Here is a 22,499-nt window from a genome sequence, read left to right as displayed (position 1 = left end):
GCCATTGGAAAATGAAAGATCATTACAGAGTTGACTGGAGCCTGTTTTGACACCATAGGTAGGCTGTGTGAGGATCACAATTCACTAGACATGTAATATTCATTGACATCAAACTGTTGATACACTAGGCTAGGTCCGGTTAATGCAAAACAATCATTAAATCAAGGCTTGTTTTCATTCGGTGTGCATGCACACATGTAAACCATATTATAATAGCAGTGCTACGCTGGCAGATCATTATTTGGTTTGCAGGCATCCTCGCAGACCAAGTAAAGAACCAATAAGTTAGGAAGTGTAAACCCCATGAACCCTTGCATGTGAGCCCATCGCATCATTCTCTACACATTCAACATCCTTGGTTCTTTATTATTGCATAGGTTGCATAAGATCATTTTTTCCTTATATTTAATAGTTGTATTTGTAGGTCACAGCGGGTTAAGTGGGGGAAAACTCAAAGGAATTCTAAATCACACCCCTGCCTCCTTAAAAAAACACTCTTTCTTATTATTATTATATGTGGCATCATTTATTAAGGCAGGCACAACTCCTCCCAGACAACAAATTATAATCCCAGACATCCGCACTAACGGCTCCCTAACCTGCCTTCTGGCTGTCCTTGCTCGCTCTGTTCATTTGGCTAATTAAGAGACTTCATTTCTTAACAGAGCAACTGACAGATTGCCCATGGGTTCACTGTCGCCGCCGTAGCGCACTTGATTAAATGGGCGGACATTTGTGCCATGTGACAAACGGTCGTTGGAGCAGGCGGGCTGATTACAGACGGGCGATGAGTTATTGATCCCCCTGTCCTGCTCTGTGTTTACAGTTATCACTTTCTCTGCCATGCCAGGCTATCAGTTGTTCTCCACACAGTCCCGGCATGAGGACGCAGTGTTTTATTTGAGGGCCTTTGGTGGCTCGTTTGGTTATTCAAACCCAAAGGGAGACCGGGTCAAGTCAATGGATCTTCTCAGAAAGGTGCACAGGTCCAAACAGAACCTACTTGGTCTCCACACATCCTTGGAAGACTTTATTTTAGGACACTGGGGTCACTTCCCATTTACTATTCGCTAGTGTTTCTTCTGACCTTTGTACACAACACGGTCTCCCTACATCACAGAACCAGAGGCTGATTCTTCCATAGTGGCTGACTCAGTCTACACCTGGCTTGCGGAGCCTGAGATATGAAGAAACAAACTAGAGCCGTGACAAAATGTGGAGGTTTGTCCAGTGCAGTGGCTCCTCTGGAGAAAGCCGAGCCTCAGCCCTCCCCAGGGCCCCTGGCGATGGCTTTCACAGCAGCCAGCGTCCAAACGGCCAGCAGGGAGTATGATTCCTTGCAACAACACGCTCTCAAATGATTTAGCAACACCCATCTCTATTACTCTGTCAATCATGTTTTATACTGAGGCGGCAGAATAACACATTAAATATAACATGGTGTTTGCATTATTTTTTTACCCAAGTGGGAACATTTACAAAATGTTTGTCAGACTGATACAAATGATGCTAAAGAAGGCACAAATATTTTTTCTTACGTAGAATGTAAGTGTGGATCTAGAGGCGGGCACTGTCTTGTTTTAATATGCATTGTCTACGTTGTAAAATGTTTTTAAAGACTTCACACCCTAAGGTGTGAGGTTAGGCCTCTGTAGTGTCCTCACACCTGCTGTGTAACTCCCTGGCCCTTCAATTGACCCTCACAAACCAGGTGTGAGGCCTCTGGCTAATCTACAGGTATCTTGTGTTATTAGCTAATTACCATTTTAAAATCCTAACCCCCCCCCAAACCCACCCCTCCAACCCACTCCGCTACCCAGCCAGTCCCGTGTCCGATCTGAACACATTCCCCACTTTAACCGTGTTCATTTGTCCCAGGTTAAAAGTAGTTTAGATCTGCCCACTGCTGGCTGAATGTTAGTACTGCATCCACAAAACAGTGTGCCACCTGCATCATATTATGTAAATATGTCTGTTGTGTTCAGATTTCATTTTCAATGTCATGCCATTATCATACGTTCATTTTTGAAAATGTTGGACTAGACATATTTAGTAAACTGTAAAATAATTGTGAATAATTTGGTTCGACTCCGACACAGTCATAGACCATTTGACCCCCCAAAAAACTATTTATTTCTTTATGGAATGCTACTTAACTGATAGGGCTAGGGTAGCCTATATACCCTATGTGTGAATATTCGATATAGAGATCTCTCTCTCTCTCTCTCTCGCTCTCTTTAAAGAGAGCGATATATATATATATATATATATATATATATATATATATATATATATATATACACACACATATATATATATACACACACATATATATACATATATATATACATATATATATATATATATATATATATATATATCTATAATTTATCAACTGTTATAGATTTTTTTGTTATATCTTATCATGATGGCCCCACAAATAAATTAGCATAATGTTTGATTCTATCATGCTTTGACAAATCTGAATTACATTTCTAACTTGTCCAATATACCTTCATGACATCATAGGTCACTTCATGGACTCCTTGAGATTAAAACAGATTAAATCACTGTGAGAGCGCTTGTACGCGCGCGCGCGCGCGCACACACACACACACACACACACACACACACACACACACACACACACACACACACACACACACACTAACCGTTATGTCCAACTAACCGTATGGTCTGTTATGTCCAATTGGGCTAAATCCTTATATAGCCTACTAAAAGTACGTTGGGGTTACAGTGTGTCAGATTTGTAATTCCCGAGATGTTTAAACGGAGATATGAGACGCGCGTGGAGCGGCGGTGCATCAAAGAGGGCGCCATGTAACGAGCTCGTGACACGTCGGGACGCACCGTGCGCGCAGCACAACCAGGCTCAGGTTCGAAAGTCAGTGATTCAATATTTTGTATTGAGTGTACCATCACCAAAACGCACCGCATATACCCAAATAGCTAACGGGAGGTAAGTTGAATTGAATTTGAATTTGAATATTTGATTGACCGAGTTGCGTTCAGCCTAGATGTTCCCGCGCTGTGGGAATGCCGGAGAAACAGGTGCGCGTTGTTTCCACATCAGTGAAACTGTGCAATATCATGTCGGGAACAGTTGTGGGTAATCATAGGATACTTTTATAGCCTAACGTTTGTATCGCAACAAAATAACTGTTCAAAACGACGTGCAGCCATGCAGGTGGTAACCACAGCACTTGTTCGTAGCCTATGCTCTACGCATTATTCAGATGTAGGCTAGTATGTCATGAAGTTATGAGTTGCCCCAAAATCCTTGAGGTCTTTTTAACCATACAACGATTATGGATCTGATCACAGGACAATAAAATGCCTAGAGAAAGTAATTTCTTTCAGGAATTTGTGGCTTGACTTTTACCGTATAACATCAAGGTCAATTTTTCAAGGGGAAACTCACTTGGGTTAGGTACTTTAACATCAGTAGTAAGAGCAATAACGTTTGAGAATAGTTTGCGTTTGATTTGTTTTATTTTTTCAAGTGACGTTTGTTGTGACGTGTGTGTGTGTGTGTGTGTGTGTGTGTGTGTGTGTGTGTGTGTGTGTGTGTGTGTGTGTGTGTGTGTGTGTGTGTGTGTGTGTGTGTGTGTGTGTGTGTGTGTGTGTGCGCGCGTGCGTGCGTGTGTGTGTGTTTGTGGGGCTTTCATGTCAGCAGTGTTATATTTCAGAAGTAAAGAATAACAATGAAAAAGCACTTGACTTTGTGCATTATGAGGTTTTCTATGGCCCTTGTGTGGCCTTGTCATTCTTTGATATCAGATTCCTCTTCAGAACCTTTTCTAATCATTGATATTCTTACAGTACAGAGGGACAGTTATTTGAGCTCGCTATGAGTTATAATAGATTCGACCTTCTGCCCTCTTTCTCATGGCAACAGCTCTTTTCCTCAAATGTTAAGTATCTTTCATCACCTCAGTAGGAGACTAATGTATACTATGTGTTGCTGCTTGCCTGGCAAGGGTTCTGACCAGGCTGCAGGAACCTCCCTGAAGTCCCTGAAATATCCCTATTAATAGCTGTATGAAAATAATATTTGTTGTTGCTACATGGTGTAAATCAACGGTTGTATGTATTTACACACATGAATACATGGACGTTAACAATGTTGTGCAGTTGATAAGACGGACCAGCCATTGTTTCTCTAAACCACTCAAGACAATAGACGTGATCACGGTCTATTGTCTTCAGTGATTTGGAGAGACAATCAAGCTATATATGTATATAATCATACTATATTTATAATAATACTATGGATAGTGTTTGATTATATACATATTTAGCTTGATTTTCTTGGTGTGTATACGGATGACGGTTTGGAAGTGATGGTGTGGAAGTGTAGAAGCAGCTTTATGAATTAGCTCTTAGATATGTTTTCCATCTGCTCACCGTCATCCACATGGCATGGATTGCTAGGATTCTGGTGTCTGCAAATAGATTCCAGCATGGTGCAGAAATACTGGGTCAAACTGTGTTTAAAGGCAACCGAGCTTGTTTTCCCCCCTACCAGACATTTGTCACAAGTCCACTAGGTTCACGAGAAGAGCTTTAGAGGGTTCTTTATGTGGTGGTGATGCTCATGTAACCTTCTGTTGTGCTGGTGGACTGTCATCGTTGTGGAAGAGTCATACGTTGTGAGTGATATAATGGCCAGTTCATCCATCCCCTACTGTTGTATCGCTCAAATGGATAGCATCACTTTGTGACCTGTGCCTTTCTACATGGTATTCTGATACTTTAGATAAACAATGAATTTAGTCAATGTTACATCTGATTATGCTTGTATGCAGTAAAAACCAGTATTGTTAGAACAGATATTAACTCAGACAAAAACAAGGACGGCCATGTGACATTTGACACAGAAAGCTAACCGGTGACCTGCTTTCAAACCTCCACTGGTCAATGTTGATTATTGATAGCTCCATATACGGACTGTCACATCAACGCCAAAAGGCATGCCTCAGTGGTCACATTGCCAAACATATGGCACATTTAGAACAAGGGGACATTGCTGCCACTCTTGATTATGTTGACCATCAATATCGCAAGTGGCAGCCCTAATGTGAAAACCTTTGTGCCCACGCACCAACTTACACTGTCCATCAGAGAGTATTTATGTCATGAAATACAGTGAAGAATTTAATTCCTAAAAAGCTGAAAGCTTTTACTTTAGGGCTGCCAGTAGTAGCGGCCAGTAATGATTACTTTTCATTATTCTAAGCATTATTGATTAGACTTCCCAATGAGAACAAAAGATTTAGCCTCAAATAGTTATGACCTAAAATAGTTTATTGTCTACCAACTTTCTGAGTAAAATGATAGAGTGATGCACATGCTGTAGACTCTCTATCGAAAGTACTATTTTTGAAAGCCGCAGGGGACATATTTGGTTCCAGTAAGTAAAAGGGAGACCAAAATGGAAAGGAACAAAGACAAAGTGACAAAGAGATCCAATTTTGTCCCGAGGCTTATTCACTGACACTGAAATAATATTCTGGGGAACCTAATCCGAGTAGCACCTTAATATGGTCAGATTATCTGGATTGAGGCAGGGGACGTGAGAGGAGATGGAGGTAGAGAGACAGGAGCACTGGAGGTAGAGTGAGAGATGGAGGTAGAGAGAGAGAGGAAGGATTGATGGTGGAGAGAGAGATAGAGATGTGATTGAATAGTTGGTGGGGGGGGGGGGGGGGGTCGGGGTGATGGCAACGCCAGTGGATTCACACTGAATTCCACAAAGTTGTGCTCTAATGCCAGGAAATTGGTTTTGCTAGTGTCGTCTCAGTGTCATTTTGTCGCTGTCACTGTTATAATCCACAAATTCTGAATCAAATTCTGATCTAATCAGGAGCTGTTTGTTGATTGGCTGTCACCAAGGTTGATTTTATTGATGGCTAAATATGGCCAAATAGAGAAACATGTAAAGTGTCGCTGAAAATGATCCCTTGGGTCCTGAGGTCTGCTTTTGGCTCTGCAGTGACTGATAATAATCTATCCTTAAGTACTGGATCTAGTCACACCAGTGACTAAATAATGCAGAGATTGGACATCGATTTGGACAGAGATTGGGGGCTGAAACACACAGTGCCCTGGTAAACAGTAGCAGTACCTCAATTGCCTTGGCATTTGTTATAGAATGCATTTCCTGCATCCCATTCATAATCATTTTGGCAATGACTGACCCGCATCATATAAGGCAGCACTGAGAATGCCAGGGAGTGGGTGAAGTTTTCACTGTGCAGAGACCCTCCCCCCCTATCCAACCAGCCCCATGCACTGCTTTTCTCACGTGAGGCGTCATTTGAAACATTCGCCACCTCAACACGATAAGGTGCTCAAGTTACACAATGTTTTGTGCACAAATACAAACGCACACACATGCCAACGTGCACTCGGACACACAGACATGCACAGACACAGTCCCTGACCACCTCAGCCCAGTGTATGTCATTGGCCGCCCAGTGTCTGCTGCCCATGCCAGAGATTGCAGGTCTGACAGCCTGGAGTTTTGTCCCTTTTCTTTTTTTCTCCTCTTGGCAGTTGCTAACGGCACAGAGACCAAGGTCAGAGCTATCAGTGACCACTCGCTTTAAAATGTCAATGCAGGCACAGCCCTTAGCTCCAGCGTTATTACAGAATCAGCCTCCGCCATCTGCTTACCCTTAAATTAAAATTCTAGGTAAATTCTATCTCTGTAATACAGAAGCCTTAGTTGCAGAGGCTCAAATCTGTGAGTGGAACACAATAGGGAGAGAGTGTCTAGGGTCTGCTTGGTTGGTTGGTGGATGATTAAACATGACATAAGATTGAGTTTTCAGTTTAGCAACAATAACATCATTTTCTTTGGCTGTCTACAGGGTTAAGTACTTGTTATTGTATCGATGGCCTGTGAATCCTACATACATTTGAGTGAAACATGAAGTCAAGAAAAATGTTTGCATCAACACTTTCAATTTGGGTGTGAATGTAATCTAATGTATTGATTCATGTAACAATGACAAAGTGTAACTTTCGTGCACTTTCGTTGACATGTGCGTTGTTCAAGCCTGTGTGTTACACACGGCGATACAGTATCATATACCTGAATGTATTTATACACATTCTTCCCAATTTTCCCGAATGGTAGCAATTCTTATGTAAAATCCTCAAGGGATTAGCAAAACGATAGATGAGATTACTGGAGTCACAAGCACGGTTATAATCTCCAGCCTCCGATCACTGCTGCTGCAATAGACTTCCTCACTTTACAGAGACAACCCTCCTAGTCCGGGTCTAGCACCTCACTGGAGGATATAACCCAGTGAACCCACATGTATCCCTACAATCCCAGAGTTCAAACCAAACCTCAACTATTCACTATTACCACATAGATTTAACAAAACAAGTACATGTTTTCCATCAACATGTTACATGTATTCAGTAGGTGAACCAAACAGACGTGGATAAATAACATATTTACTATTTGTTATATTTGCTGTCAGCTTTATCCAAAGTGACGGAAGTAACTGAAGTTGTTGGCAGAGGTGCCTACTCACAGAGGATTAGCGCTGTTAAATATAAGCCGGAACACTTGACCAGGTCCACAACTTTGAAGATAGTTATGTGAACTCATTGTTGAAGCAGCATAATCACAACCCTGGTGGGACTTGAACCCACAATCCCCAGCTTCGGAGGCTGATGCCTTATCCATTAGGCCACAGGGCCCTACCTATGACAATTCACAATCATTTCAATGTTAGAGAATAAAGACATAAGAAACTCATATATAAAGCCATTTGAAGGACGTGGCGAGAACCGAGAACACAGTTCTTTTCTCGCAAGATGTACAAGAGATGCTTTCCTTGACTGATATGTGCACCCATGGGAAAGCATAACATAGAAATGACTTTACTTTTGACCCTGGTGGGACTTGAACCCACAATCCCCAGCTTCGGAGGCTGATGCCTTATCCATTAGGCCACAGGACCCTGTTTTACAGACTGCAGCTTTCACTTAAACGTTAAACCTTTCGATATTTAAATAGCAAACGTGACGGACAACAGGATTCGAAAACATAAAATAACCTTATGTACCACATCATACCATAAATGTAGGTATCTACTACTCACCTACCCAATATCTTGTCAGGAAAATGTAAAAAAGCATATACATACCCATACATCTCAAAGTCAACTAATCCCCTACAAAGGAGAGATGTAGAGTTGTGGTCTGAATTGTGTGTTTCCCTTTATATAAATGAAGGAAGCCATTACACCCTAAATTGCTGGGGGAGGACCCCCAGACACCCTGCTTAACGTGGCCCCCCAAATGTTGGATCAAAGCCTCCATTAGTGGGCTCATGAGTAGGCTGAGAACATTGGAGGTTGAACCAATAGACCTTTTCAGCTAAAGCCCCACGTCCATAGGTGTCCGTGTCAGCTCCAGAGGTCTGGTGCTGGAGGCTACTTGTCGTAGCACTTGGCTGGCAGCTGACCGGGAGGTAGAGCGATCATTATGTAATAAATATAGTTACTGAATATTCTGAAACATAAACTATTATTTGTTCAATTGTTTTCCTTCCATTGGTTTCTATTTCTGCAGTATAGTGGCAGTATACTTTATTTATAGATTGTATTAAGAAATGTATTGATATTATTTTTAAGTGCCAAGGCCACATGTGATGGCACCAAGCAGTGCCAAAATGTCACAGTCGATGTTGAACATATTTGAAATCGGAGAGGTGAAAGTGGGCTTCACTTAGCTTAACAGTTGGCTGGGCTGGGCATGGTGCTCAGAGCATCCCCATAGTATGTTATGGAAAAGGGCAACATACCAAGATCCTAAATGAGACTCAGGTTCAAAAAACCAGCCCCAGAGTCTAATGCCACAGGGCATTTTGGTATCAGAAGCATTCTGATTTCCGTTTGCAATCCGTTTGTAGTCTGAGTAGTATTGACCTGAAGCACAGACAAAAAATATGTCTGATTGTGTATTCTGGGGAGCTCAATAGGCTACATTGAATTACAATCTGGTCGTAGATGTCATCTAATAACTCAAACTCTATTCTCACGTGCCAAGTTGCTAAATGCACTGTAGACACTGACCGGTGCATGGGAGAGGGCGTCTGGGTTACCCTGATACACCAGAACCCCAGATGTATGGCCCCTTCTCCCAAGAGGAAAGTCTTCATCAGGCGACAGACGGTTGATTCCAAGAAACACTCAAACCCACAATTCCCAGTGCGGGATTCCAAAGGGCCTTGTGTATTGATCAACAGTTACACCATTCACACATTCAATTTAGCATTACTTGTATTTGTAAACCAGTTTCAAGGAAGGGGTTTGGATCTTGCTCCTAGAGGCTTTCTGGTAGGTTAAGAGCAATGACCCCTGGCCCATAGGAGCTATGTGAAGCATGCATAAGTACCTCAATGTGCCTCTGGTGAGACTCAAACTCACAGTCCCCAACTCCAGGCTGATGCCTTATCAGTTATCCATTAGGCCACAGGTCCTTGCATCAAAATGATAACTTTGTGTTGGTCAGTCCATATGTCTATGTCGTTAGAATAACCAAAACTGTTTTACAAAGGTGGTTTACAGGGAATTCATGGATTATGTACAGGTTTGGCATCTTGCTTATAGGCTTTCTTGCAAGCTGAGAGCTAGCCCCTTGTGTGCCTCCTGTGCTCCACATGGTCACGTCTGAACACACGTCTCCATGTCTCCATGAAGTCACACTCCACCACGGACTGCTGGAGACCAAAGTGTACGCTGTGCTTTGAACCACTTTCCAATGTCCAAACTGTTGGATATTGCATTGCATATTCATTCATTGATGCATGAGTGAACGATCAATGGTCAACCAAATACACAGATGTTCTGTTGATACGCTGCAGGACACCATTTCATATCAACTTGTTTTGAGGCATCGTCTGTCTTAACCAATACATGTCGTGTACATCCTTCGTCAGAGTGCAGCCCTTCAGACCTGGCCGCACGCTGGTGCCTTATTGCCGGGAGGGTCGACGCAAGAAGGGCATTTATATGTTTGTTTCGCAGTGTATCAGTATATCACAAAAGTGTTGGCATGTTTACACGTTTAAGGATGCAAGTGCACTAGGTTCTTTCCAATAACTGGTATGGCTTTGGAAGTTGATAAATCACCAGTGTAGTTTTTTTCCCCAGACTTCCTCTGTGGTTACCGAGTGTGACCCCATAGCGACATGTGATTCCACACGGCTTATAAGAGTGCGTAACACATATGGGGCTGGCTGAGAGCCTTTGGGACCCAGTCTCAGCCCTTCTGTTATTTGCTCTACGTCACCATGAGACTCATCCTGTTAATCTGATACATAGAGCAAGTTAAGCCATGCAGTGTCTGATTGGCTGTAAGCATTGTCACTCACATAAATGGTGAAGTAGCTGCGCCACAAACCTGGATGTAATCTTTTATTTGCACTCATCAGTTAAGTGGTATTTGATGGTGTGTTTCTTGCAGACCACTGAGCAATCTATGACCACTGGCTGCTTTTTTGGTAGTACAATCAGTTGTGCTTGGATGGCAATCTAAATCCAGACTGACAATCAAGACTGCAGAATGGCTGCCTCTTTTATTTTATAGCATTCAAAACAGCCTCACATGGAAGGATATCAAGTTCGTAAATGTGACCCTGGTGGGACTTGAACCCACAATCCCCAGCTTCGGAGGCTGATGCCTTATCCATTAGGCCACAGGGCCCTACATTGAAGTCTAGGTATCAGTTGATATCGGTATTGTTCTCATTTACATTTATATTTACATTTACATTTAGGGAATTTAGCAGACACTTTCATCCAAAGCGACTTACAATAAGTACATTTGTCAGAAGAAAGAAAAACAATTGATCGCTGTCGGTACAGTAAGGATGTTCAAAGAACCAAGTGGCAAGCACTTACAATTGTTAGGTTAACCCATTCCATGTAGACAACAAAGCTAGCTAGGATAAGATGCTACACAATGCTAAGTACTATTTTTAAGTGCCAGGACGTACAACATACAATTGATCCAATACATCACTTCGACCCAACAGCAGAGACAATGACCATTTGTCATGATATAATCATGGCATATAATCAATTCTCAGATTCTATCATTTAGTCCGGTATCCAATGGCAGTATGTGTAGCATACTCATCTTACTCAAGAGGACAGCACTATGGTTTACTAATCCATTTCCCTTGCAATATGTAATGATAGCTCTGGCTTCTTGTAATGTTTGGATCATTCATCTGTGCAACGCTTTAATCATGGCTTTGTGTAATGTGTTTGTTAGGAACGCCACATATCAGGATCACTATTCTGGCCACAATTGATCATTTGCTGATGATAGCTTTATCTTTAGAGAGCTTTTCTTTCCCTTTTCCCTTTCAGATGCCATGACTGCCCAGTTGGGGTTTGGCGGTCTCCTCAGGCTGCTATGGATCCACTCTGTGAAGAAGACCTCCACAATTTTTTGAGTACGGATGTTGTTTTTGGGATCTCTTCAAAAGGAACCATGACGATATTAGAAGAAATGTGGTTTCTCATTCAAATGTATGTTTATATAATAATTCTATGCTTTCATAACCCTTTTTGTGCTAGGGTTATGTTATAATTATGAATGAATCATTATATAGGGTTTGGATAAGGGTTATACATATATTATTTTTTTATACTTTTCAAAAGATGATATGGTAATATATACATGAAATATTTTCAATTATTTACGTGCAGAAGCAGCTGCATAATGAGCCTAAACTGTTTTCTATTCTCCTCATTTACTTGTGTTGGAACTTGCCAGAAGTAAGTGAGACCTGGAGCTGATCCTGCTTTACCAACGCCCAGTGCTTCCAGTGGACATGTTTGAGGGGAGGAACAGAGGCCGCCAGTGAAGATGAACCCTTACGTTACGTCTCACTTCAGGAGGGATCTCTTCCCCCACTTCCACTTGTTGTAGACGTTGGGTTTGGCCCTTCTTGAATGACATGGGTTCCCATTTTGTTTGGCCGAGTCATGAATGAGGGCGCCTGACATTCAGACCCTGACAGACTTGTTTCCACGTGTTTTGAAGATAAAGACTTGTGATGAGCAGCACCTTTCTCCAATTCTCGATGCCTCAAGAATTATTTATTCTCTTCACCCCACGTCCTATGATGTGTATGAACTTCCCTGTCTTTGTCCTTTTTTTAATGCATCCTAGAACTCTGCATGCCTGATCCATCTATAGAGAATGTACTTTATGCTGAGTGTCTTTTGAAAGTTCTGCATTCTTAACCAGAAGCTATCGTCTCCAGCTTCATTTCCATTCTCGGTCCCATCGCATCTCTCGTTCTGATCTTGTTCACGTGAGTTCAAATGTTTGTGTTCTCCAGCCAACAAAGCTAATCATTGTTTGGATTAATGCAGTATGCTCTCTGCTATGCTGGACTAGACCAGATCCCGTGAATCTGGAAGTTTTACAACCTGACCATCGGCGGCCATAAGACAGGATGTCTAGGTGATATATATATCATCATACATTCTGCATTACTTTTGCAATGTTTTCATCAGAACAGTCAAACATATCACAACTCTTTCTCTCTTTCTTCTGAATTGTGTGTCTTGTGTGTATTGTCTCTGTGTAATACCCTTTTGTTCATGTTTCTATCTGCCCCTCGGAACTCCTTAATCTACAGCTGTAATGAAGGAGCACTCTGATATCACAAAGGTAGATATGCTTTTGACAAAATGTACCTAGCAGTTTACTGAAGTAGCAGTTGATGTGCTCATGTCATCCTATCAACAGTCAGTCAATTAGTTTGTACCAAAACAGGATTCAAGCAGAAATTGGAAGTGGATACCGTACTGTTATAGTCGTAACCTGAAGCTACACACAACAGTAGTGGTTGATTTGAGATGTTGTTAACGAACAAATGTAACATTGTTCTCACTTGTGAAGACTATGATGATATGAGGTTAGGCACTGTCCGCAGTCAACTTAGACCAGGACAATAAGTGAGTGCACATAAGACATATTGCACATTTCTCCATTCAAACATTACATTTATTTGTATGTCCTTTAGTGATTGAATGATCAAATATGAGCAAAGCTACAAATGGATTTCAACAAGTAGATTGTATTTTTTTCTCTTGGTCATTGTCTTGGTCTGAAGGATTTGGAGACCTTGGATCGTAAGAATCAGCATGTTAATTAGCTTGCTCTACAATGCATGGTAGATGCATCGGAATTGATTTCTGTTTGAGCAAAGCCTACCTTGACTATGTTCTACGTCAAACAGTACCTGCTTGTTCATTGCCCTGTGTTTGCATGATGTAGTAAGTGTCATACATAGTGCCTTACGATGTAAACCCTTCACATGCCTCCATATTTAATTGTATGTCCATTATATATCTCTCCACTCTGCCTGCTACCTTTCCACCCTCTAGCCTGTACGGTATTACATTGGACCTTGCCATTTCTTGCATGCTTCTCTCTGATGTATATTGAGTTCAGCCCAGTCCATCTCTTACCTGCATAGTTGCCACCTGTGACTAGCAGTGTATTGAGAATAGTGGGAACCCTTTTCAACCTAACAAACATTAATCCTACAGTGACTATATGGATTTCTGGACAATGTGGATTTAACTCTGTCCAAAACCCTCTTGGGCTGCTGAACAATTTTCCTCCAAAAGACACATTTCTCCAGTGGGAGTCGGACGGGCAATGGCCCTGAATGGAATCATCTCATGTTTACCATCCGCTTACATGGACTCTCACTCATCAGTTCACAGGGACATCTTGTGACTACAAACACTGATATCTAACTGTTTTGAAGGGAAAACAACCCGTTTGTTCATTTACACAAACGCTATCTGACCCAAGAATTCACAGTCCAGGACTACCGGATAGGGCTGTGCATCCCTGAGAGACTGGGACTCTGGGAAATATCAAGTGCAGGATGGGAGCAGCTCGGGTGAAGCGGCGCTTCAGCGCTGTGGTTGACGGGCCGGTAGAGGAGGAGGAGGTCATGAGGCTGGCGCAGAGTGCTGCGGACACGGCAGGGGCCGGTGGGAGTCCCCTGAGCGCGGGCACCCCCACCAGCCCGTCCCCCACCCACAACGGCAAGGCCCCGGGCCTGCAGGGCAACAGCCACGACGCACGGAGGCCGGGCGCCACGGAGGAGGCGGCCGGGGGAGGCGGAACGCGAGAAGGCGGGGTGAGAGGTGGGCTGTGTTCGGGGCTGCGGAGCGGGAGCGGCGGCGGTGGCGGGGGGGGAGGAGGAGGAAGAGGGAAGGACTCCCTGTCCTCCCCTGCCTCTGCCGGCCGCCGCCCCGGCCGCCGCCCCAGCCGCCGGCCTCGGCAACGCTTTGTGGGCAAGGACGGGCGCTGCAACGTCACCTTCGTCAACATGAGCGAGAGGGGCCAGCGGTACCTCAGCGACCTCTTCACCACCTGCGTGGACATCCGCTGGCGCTGGATGCTGGTCATCTTCACCCTCTCCTTCCTCCTCTCCTGGCTGCTCTTCGGGTTCGCCTTCTGGCTCATCGCCTCCGCGCACGGGGACCTCTCCGTCCGCCTCGCCCCCGTCTCCGGCGGAGGCCCCCCGGGGACCGAGGGGACCCCCGGGGGCCCCGGGGGAGAGTCGGGCGGAGGGCCGGCGCCTGTGGTGGTGGTGGTGGAGCCGTGCTTCCTCCAGGTCAACAGCTTCATGGCGGCCTTCCTCTTCTCGCTGGAGACTCAGACCTCCATCGGGTACGGCTTCCGCAGCATAACCGAGGAGTGTCCCCTGGCGGTGATGGCCGTCGTGCTGCAATGCATCGTGGGCTGCATCATCGACGCCTTCATCATCGGGGCGGTCATGGCCAAGATCGCCAAGCCCAAGAAGCGCAACGAGACGCTGGTGTTCTCGGACACGGCGGTGGTGGCGCTGAGGGACGGGAAACTGTGCATGATGTGGAGGGTGGCCAACCTGCGCAAGAGCCACCTGGTAGAAGCCCACGTACGGGCACAGCTGCTCAAGGTAAGAGGAGGGACAGGGACAGAGGTTTAGATAAGGCTGAGGTCATGACTACCTTTTATTTGTTTGTATAATCGGGTGGTCTTATCCACTCTAATGGGTTCTGAATACTCAACGGAACTAATAGCTGACAGCCACTGTTATATACAGGGACAGTCAGGGACTCTGGGGACTTGACGCCCACTATCTGTTATGCAATGGATTAAATTAGTATATTATTTTTGTTCAATGTTTAAGTGTTTTTAGGTAATCCTAGTGTGAAATGACATGCCCAAGTAAATCAAGAGTAGCTCTTCGTGCTTTACATTTATGAAGTTTGTATCCATAGGTAGTTGACAAGGTACGCAATTAAAACAAGGTGTAATTTTCTTGTAACTTGTAACTATCCCCATTTCAGAGTAAACCTACATAAACCAGAAAAAAAAAAAAGCTAGTCAAGGACAGAGAACGAAAATGTTAGGTTTCAGCAGATTGACAGAGAGAGACAGAGAGGGAGAGAGAGAGAGAGAGAGAGGGGCCATCTGGCCTGTATCGTGTGTCATCTGTAGTTAATAAGAGCTTGTTGTATACTCCCTCAGGGGGGTTTAGAAGATTTAGCATGGATTAACTTGCGCAGGATTCTTGAACTGAGAACCAGCGTCCAGCGACCCGCTATCCTCCCCTGTTGTTCGCAGTGCTGTCTGCTGTCTGTCTCGCTCCCTACTTCCCTGTCTGGCCGCTTATTTCACTAGGGGACGTCATCTTGTGGTACCAGGGAAGTGTGGGGATTGTGATGGGATGACGCGTGTGACGTCACATAGTCAACCTCTGTTGAAGGATGAGGTTTAACAGTTTGACATTTAATAACTTAATATCATGGCAATGCCAGAGAGGGGACCGGATTGATGGGATTAGGTTGTCATGGATCAGACCGGATATGCCCATCTCTCTATGCTGGTGCTGGAGATTGCACAATAAAATGCCCTTGGTTAGCTATAGCCTTAGGTACAGACAGACCACTTAAACGTTCAGGCTGGTTTGCAAAGACCCCAGGTGAATTGTTAACATTGTTTTTGTCCAGATGTATATCAGCAATATTTTTTTGTTGTTCAAAAAGCTCACTCCTCGTCCATCACAAGTGAAAGCATACAAACTGCCCTGGCTTGGTAGGTTTCTCAGATAGTGCCTACTCCTTTTCTGTGTTGAACTGTGTTTACACACCAATGGCCACTCGTACAACGCGAGAGGAGGTGAGTTGAACAAAAATGATTTAGATCAGCGTTTCATCTCAATATAGACATTATCAATAACAAACCGGCACAATCATTTAAGACGGGCTCACTTATGAGTCCAATCTGTAATGGTTACATAGTCATTTGTTGCCTGTGAGAAAGGAAAATGCATGTTTTTCAATCCTTTTTCTTATAAATTGAATTGACACCTTTTTGTGATTTAAAATAGCCACAATTTGCTGTCTGGGATTAATTCTGTACATCTTATCTTAACATTCAAGTCCCAGTATTTTTTATACAAAAAACGGAGGGGCATAGCACTAGCCATTCTGATTCACTAAGTCACTGCTTGGCTTTATTTGACTGTATTGACCTTTCATCGACAGACAAACAAATGCACCTTTTTGTATGTGAAGTTGAGTTCAGTGTGTAGAACCACTGCTATACCTCATTACTGACTCTCATCCCCTCATCATGTACCCCTCTCCTCCCTTCCCTCCCATTTCTCCCGACCCCATTCACTCCCATTCACCCCCTCCCCAGCCACGGGTGACCCCAGAGGGCGAGTACATCCCGCTGGACAACGCCGACATCAACGTGGGCTTCGACACGGGCTCCGACCGCGTCTTCCTGGTCTCCCCAGTCACCATCGTGCACGAGATCGACGACGAGTCGCCCTTCTACGAGATGGACCGCAGCATGCTGGAGAAGGACTCTGAGCTGGAGGTGGTGGTGATCCTGGAGGGCATGGTGGAGGCCACGGCCATGACCACGCAGTGCCGGAGCTCCTACCTGGCCTCCGAGATCCACTGGGGACAGCGCTTTGAACCCGTGCTCTTTGAGAGGAAAGACTGCTACCAGGTAGGACAACTGAGGTATTCAAGGGGGGTGGGGGCTCTTCCGACAGCCAATGTAGGGTTACGTTTCCTCACAAAACTCCAAGCAAAGAATGGAAGGAAAGAATGGAAACTGAGAAGAAAAACACAGATGAACTACACTACAAGGGACCTAACAGCTTCCAAGCGTTGAACGTTGCGATACCATCCATCCGAAATGATTACTCGCTAAATCAAAAGGATGCAAATCAGTAAATGAGCCCCAAAACAGAAACTCACAACAGTACGTAAACCTCAACAACTGAGCGTTTTCTTAATGGGCAACCCAGGGTGTGGACTCCACAGCTCCTAGTTTATAACTGAGACCGACTGATGGAGGTCCATGCGTGTGTTTCACTTTACAACTAGAGTTCTTTTTTTTTTCCCCCCCTTCCTTTTCCAGGTGGACTACTCCTTCTTCAACCGGACGTACGAGATCCCGAGCACGCCGACCTGCAGCGCTAAGGAGCTGGCGGAGCAGAAGAGCAGCCAGAGCTCCCGCTCGTCCTTCTGCTACGAGAACGAGGTGGCCCTGCAGCTGGGCTCCCCGGACAGCGACCCCCAGAACGGCCTCCGGACCACCGTCACGCAGCGGCCCTTCCCCTCAGAACACCCCCACGACAACTGACCCAGCGGGTGGTGTTGTTGGTGGGGCTTCAGGACAGAGAACCAGGAAAGATAGGAAAGCTTGAGGCTATAACTGAAGCGGCAAGGAATAGGGAAGCAGACGAGGAATAGATAGAAAAGCTGACAATTTCAGACATATAAAGGAACATTGAGGGAAGAATAGTAATATTATTGCTAATTTCATGATATTTGGAATTGGTTATTTAAGGGCAAGAAAGAAAAAATAGACAAATGTTACGTATTCTTTATTGAAAATAGAGACAAAGTGAGAGAGACAAGATGGCAGAAAAGTCTGCCTCTAGAGTCTATGAAAAGAAAGACAGATTCCAGTGGTAGAGGTAAAGATAGGCAGAGTAGGCCAGATAGGCCCAAAAGACAGAATTGTTGGGGGTCACTCTAATGGGGAGATGGGTTTCTACGCTGGCCCAGTTGGCCGATTGGTCCTGGCGATCTTGCACAATCATTAACACGTCTGTTGAGTCTCTGGCCGGCCCCTCACTAACGCAATATGCTCATCTGGCTCACCATCTAGCTGGCAGCGTGTGAAACAGCGCCCCCCGATGACTGTAACCTTTCACTGCACTTCCAATTACTGTGTTTGATGAAGATGTATGTATGATTATGGATAATATGTATGGACTTCAGTCACACAGAGTTTCTTCAAGGACTTGACTCCATAATGATCTTCGTAATTTGATGTTTGAATGTTTTTTGTTACGGTAAGTAAGGCAAATTAATCTTCATGTCTTGTACAAGTTGCCTAAGGTTCTGCCTGGTTTTCCATTAAGTGTTGGATTACTTGGTAGAGCCAATGAGGAACAGAATCAACACAGGGAAACTTCTGGAAAGTAGCAGCAATTCCCAGCAGTTTCCTTTGCATGTAATGTACTGTACATTTTCGAGTTTATAAACATGTAATGCTAATATGAATATAACATGCAAAGGTTGGTATTCACATGAATGCTGAGTGTGCACTTTAAGGAGGTATACACTGAAACACAGCAGTGAGGAAGAACTTGCTGTCAATGTATGCATTATTAATTGATCAATTAATCAATTTATTGAATAGCATCTATATGTCCTATACACTATACATTTCCCAGTCAATACAATCGTATATATTTCTTATTTTCCTGAGATTGTTGTTGACACCATTGTAGGCTGAAAGGCCCATGCCCCAGTCTTAATTATAGCCAGGGTAAGGGCTATTAATTAAGACGAAGGTAAGGGGTTGCTCCAATTGGCAGTATACAACCAAAACCTCAAATTCAAAAACATAACTTCCCATTAACCAGGTGTGTACATTTAAAGGGGACATTCGGAAACGTGATTTCTCTTCATGTACCGACTCGTCTAATTGAATTGTGATCGTTATTTTGGTGAGGTTCTTGGTTTATGTCCATCTCACAACGTGTGAGAGAACAGTGGGCGGTGCCTTTAAATCAAGACAATTACTATACCTTATTTTGTAACTGGACCCTGGTGGATGGCAGTACAGTCTGTTTATGCTTTTGAACATATTAATTATTTTGTATTGTGTGGAGAGTAAATAGGAGTACTGTTAGTCATCTTGGAATAGGCCTACATTAGGCAGAATAAATCTTATATTATTCAAATTGGTTGCAAATTTGGTTCTAGTTACAGCTTGCTTGATCATTCTTATCTAAATGATGTGTTTTATAAAGTGGATTATTGGGGATATAATGTCAAAGGCCTGCTATCGTAACCCAGGGCCTACATGATTGCTTCATAAGCCAATCATGCTGCATGGATATTGATGTATATTTTGACAAATGAATAATCTATACTTGCAGAGACGGCAGCTTTGTAGCGACAATGGCTCCAATAATGTGCTCCGTGTTTGCTTTCTTCACCACTTTTTTGTTTTGGACAGTGGATTAACCTGGGAATTATTGGTTGATGTTCTGATCAATGGCAATGTGTGTAATTAATACCACTGGACGCAAATATCACTGGTTACGGCTCTTCTGCGTCTGGATCAGAAGCGGTGGGCAGGGCGTAGCAGCAGTGTGTATGAGTTCATCATGATCAGTCTGAGATGTTACCTTTGACCAGGCATTGTTTTCTGTAGTCGTTTGCTTGTGTACTCACTGTCCTGTGTTTCTCTTCCCTTTCTACACGTTGAGTCTTTGACGGTCATTCTGTTCTATTAATAGACCACATGGCCGGCCATGTCTTCCACCTTGTCACCACTTGTTATGGAAAGTAACATGAACTTGGGGCCCAAACGGCATCGATCACTTCCCCCCTATACGTTTCTCAGATGGATTATTCTGTTCCCCTGGCAGTTTACGCACATTCAAGTAGACCTAATCTATCTTGTATTTTTATATTTTTTCTCCATGTCATTGTTATTTTCAAATGTACCACGAATTCACACCACTACACTAATCAATTAAAACCAGTAGGCCTAGTTTCCGGTCCTATTTTTCTACTAGGCTACACTATAAAGGCCTACTTTGTAATTTCACGGATATTTGTGACTGAGGGCTTCCAGGGTTACTGGCACTTTGTGGAGTGAATAAAGCACGCATATTTACGTTGTTTGTTACGTTACGTCTTGTTTTCTATGTCTCCTGAACGCATAGGGCTGGGTGACCTGCAATATGCATCATCCATGTTATGGACCCCAGGGTCACATTCACGCCTATTATTAGCCTTTACATTAGACCTGTTTCACACCAGAAATTAACCACCGACCGATATCAAACCTAAACTAACATCTCTGCGTAAATAACCTTACACCAAGGCGACCATGGGCGATACATAATAAATACACTATTCGTTGAGAATCTGAGGCGTCTTCCTCGCTTGCCGTGCGTGGTTTGGTTTCCTTTCCAGCAGGCCAGCAGGGCGGGGGGGGGGGGTCTTCGCAGACCCCGGGTCAGATTACCCAAGACAAACCTTTGTGGTCGTCCTCTCGTAGGCCTACTCTATCAGAGAGCCAGACCGCAGACCGTCTGGGAGGTTTACCAATTAGATTCACCAACCGAGTGCGCGTCTCTTTTTGTATAGCGCCAGTGATGCGTCGGCACCTGCTGCACCGCTCCGCCTTTTACATTTAATACAAACGGTGAGGGGCTGGCGGTTTGTCTTTCGCTGTGTCTCTCCAGCCTCGTTTGTCACCGCGACTCTGGTGTAACAGCAGCGAGAAGGCGGTGCGCATTTGTCTCATTCATAAGGCGGGTCCACCGCAGGGTTGTACGCTGTGATTGGACGTCCTTGTGGCGGAGGCGCGTCTTGAAATCTGTTCTCGCGTTTGATTGGTGCATATGTAGGAAGGGCTTTCTCCGGCCGAGGCCGAAGGCCCGCCCTCTTCTGTATCTTTATTCCCACTGAAGTGTGTGTGCGGCGCTCACTGAGAAAGCGGTGCAATGATAAAGCCGCATTTGCGGTAGGTACACACTTATTAATCAGGGGGAAAAAAACAAAAGAACCAACCACCTTTGATTTTCCTCGCACTCTAGCCTTATTCGCTTTTCGGGTAGGATCCTGAAGGTGAGCGATTTAATTATACTAATCCAGTCGTAAATAGCGAGTGTGATATCCCTGTGAAAGGCGACGTATTATGTTTCGGTGGGGTTGGCTAACCTCGCTAGGATAGTCTGAAGGCTGGTGGCATGACGCCTAGAAATGCTAGTGTGTTGGAAAAAGGGGTGCTGGTGTGGTCCCCATTCACGCCCTTGCCTATAGGCTTCATATCGACATGGCCTGGCCGCAGGCTGGAGCACAATATAGTGTCGTAGGCAGATTTCACCATAGACGTATACAACATATAAAACATGATTATGAAAATGGTTATGATTTCTATTATTGTTGCTGTGCTACATATTAATTGTACTAGAGGTATATTCGTGGTGATAATGTGATCGTTCAGTCGTTGTGTTTCCACTGTGCTTGCGATTGTTGCACGATTTGAGCAGCAGCCTAATTCTTATGATCTATAAAGAATGATCTCACTGCCATAAGCTGAGACGTGGTGTAATTACGGAGGAAATGTCACGTCTGTCCACATCTATTTGAATGCGTTGAGACAGCATCACATATTACTAGAGCGTTGCGGTTCGATCACCATCATCACCACCCAATAATTAAAATACGTCTTTAGCACCCCCACCCCTGACGCACAAGCTCGCGCACGCATTAACACATGAATACACACACACACGACACGACCCCTGCAGTGAATGACCCCCGTTTCAAACTCTGAATGTTTTGTCTGTGTGAGTCTGCTGCTGCGGGGTATCCTAGGTGTTGCTATGGAGGAGAGTCTTCTAACGTGCTGGTCTGGTGCTCAGTCTTGCTGTAATGCACCAAAATTCCAGATGTTCCTATAGGTGTAGGCCTATAATGGTGTTGAAACGGCAGCTGACGTTGATACATGTATAACAAATCCATTTTCTCTTATCAGAACTATGTAGTGAAGTGTAAAATGTTTGGCAGACCTAATTGGGTAGCCTATAAATTATGATTATAAAACGGGTGGCCTGGAGATTATTAATTGGAGTGACACACATCTTTCAACGTGCTAGTGTACGTTCAGTGCCTTTGGGTAGGTCCGTCGTGGAATGTTTATTCACCTATTCTACTAAATGTGTCACATAGTGACTCCATGGGTGGTGGCCATTCTTTTGTTGGGATTCCTCCTCCTCCACACCCATGGTGACCTTAGTGACAGGTATGCTGCTGACAGCATTTTGGTTGCATGCCGCAGACTGCCTGACACGCAGACAG

At 44.2% G+C, this 22,499-nt stretch overlaps 1 protein-coding gene and 3 non-coding genes across 4 annotated transcripts; 1 reads left to right on the top strand and 3 right to left on the bottom strand.

Moving 5' to 3' along the window:
- Positions 1–7,670: 7,670 nt before the first annotated feature.
- AC3HAE_022252 (transfer RNA arginine (anticodon CCG)) lies at positions 7,671–7,743 on the bottom strand. Its single transcript has one exon. It is a non-coding gene; the product is annotated as a tRNA-Arg (tRNA).
- A 190-nt stretch (positions 7,744–7,933) lies between these two features.
- On the bottom strand, positions 7,934–8,006 carry AC3HAE_022240 (transfer RNA arginine (anticodon CCG)). The gene has a single exon. It is a non-coding gene; the product is annotated as a tRNA-Arg (tRNA).
- A 2,676-nt stretch (positions 8,007–10,682) lies between these two features.
- Positions 10,683–10,755, bottom strand: AC3HAE_022228 (transfer RNA arginine (anticodon CCG)). The gene has a single exon. It is a non-coding gene; the product is annotated as a tRNA-Arg (tRNA).
- Positions 10,756–13,972: 3,217 nt separating this feature from the next.
- On the top strand, positions 13,973–17,745 carry kcnj14 (potassium inwardly rectifying channel subfamily J member 14; the record flags this gene model as incomplete). The annotated part of the gene is made up of 3 exons (XM_084472294.1): positions 13,973–15,034; positions 16,786–17,103; positions 17,521–17,745. The coding sequence occupies 3 exons, from the start codon at positions 13,973–13,975 to the stop codon at positions 17,743–17,745; spliced, it is 1,605 nt and encodes a 534-aa protein (XP_084328420.1).
- Positions 17,746–22,499: the final 4,754 nt, after the last annotated feature.

This window comes from Micromesistius poutassou (assembly GCF_964030765.1).
Source record: "Micromesistius poutassou genome assembly, chromosome: 8".
NCBI lineage: Eukaryota > Metazoa > Chordata > Actinopteri > Gadiformes > Gadidae > Micromesistius > Micromesistius poutassou.
This window is presented reverse-complemented; position numbering and strand designations above follow the sequence as displayed.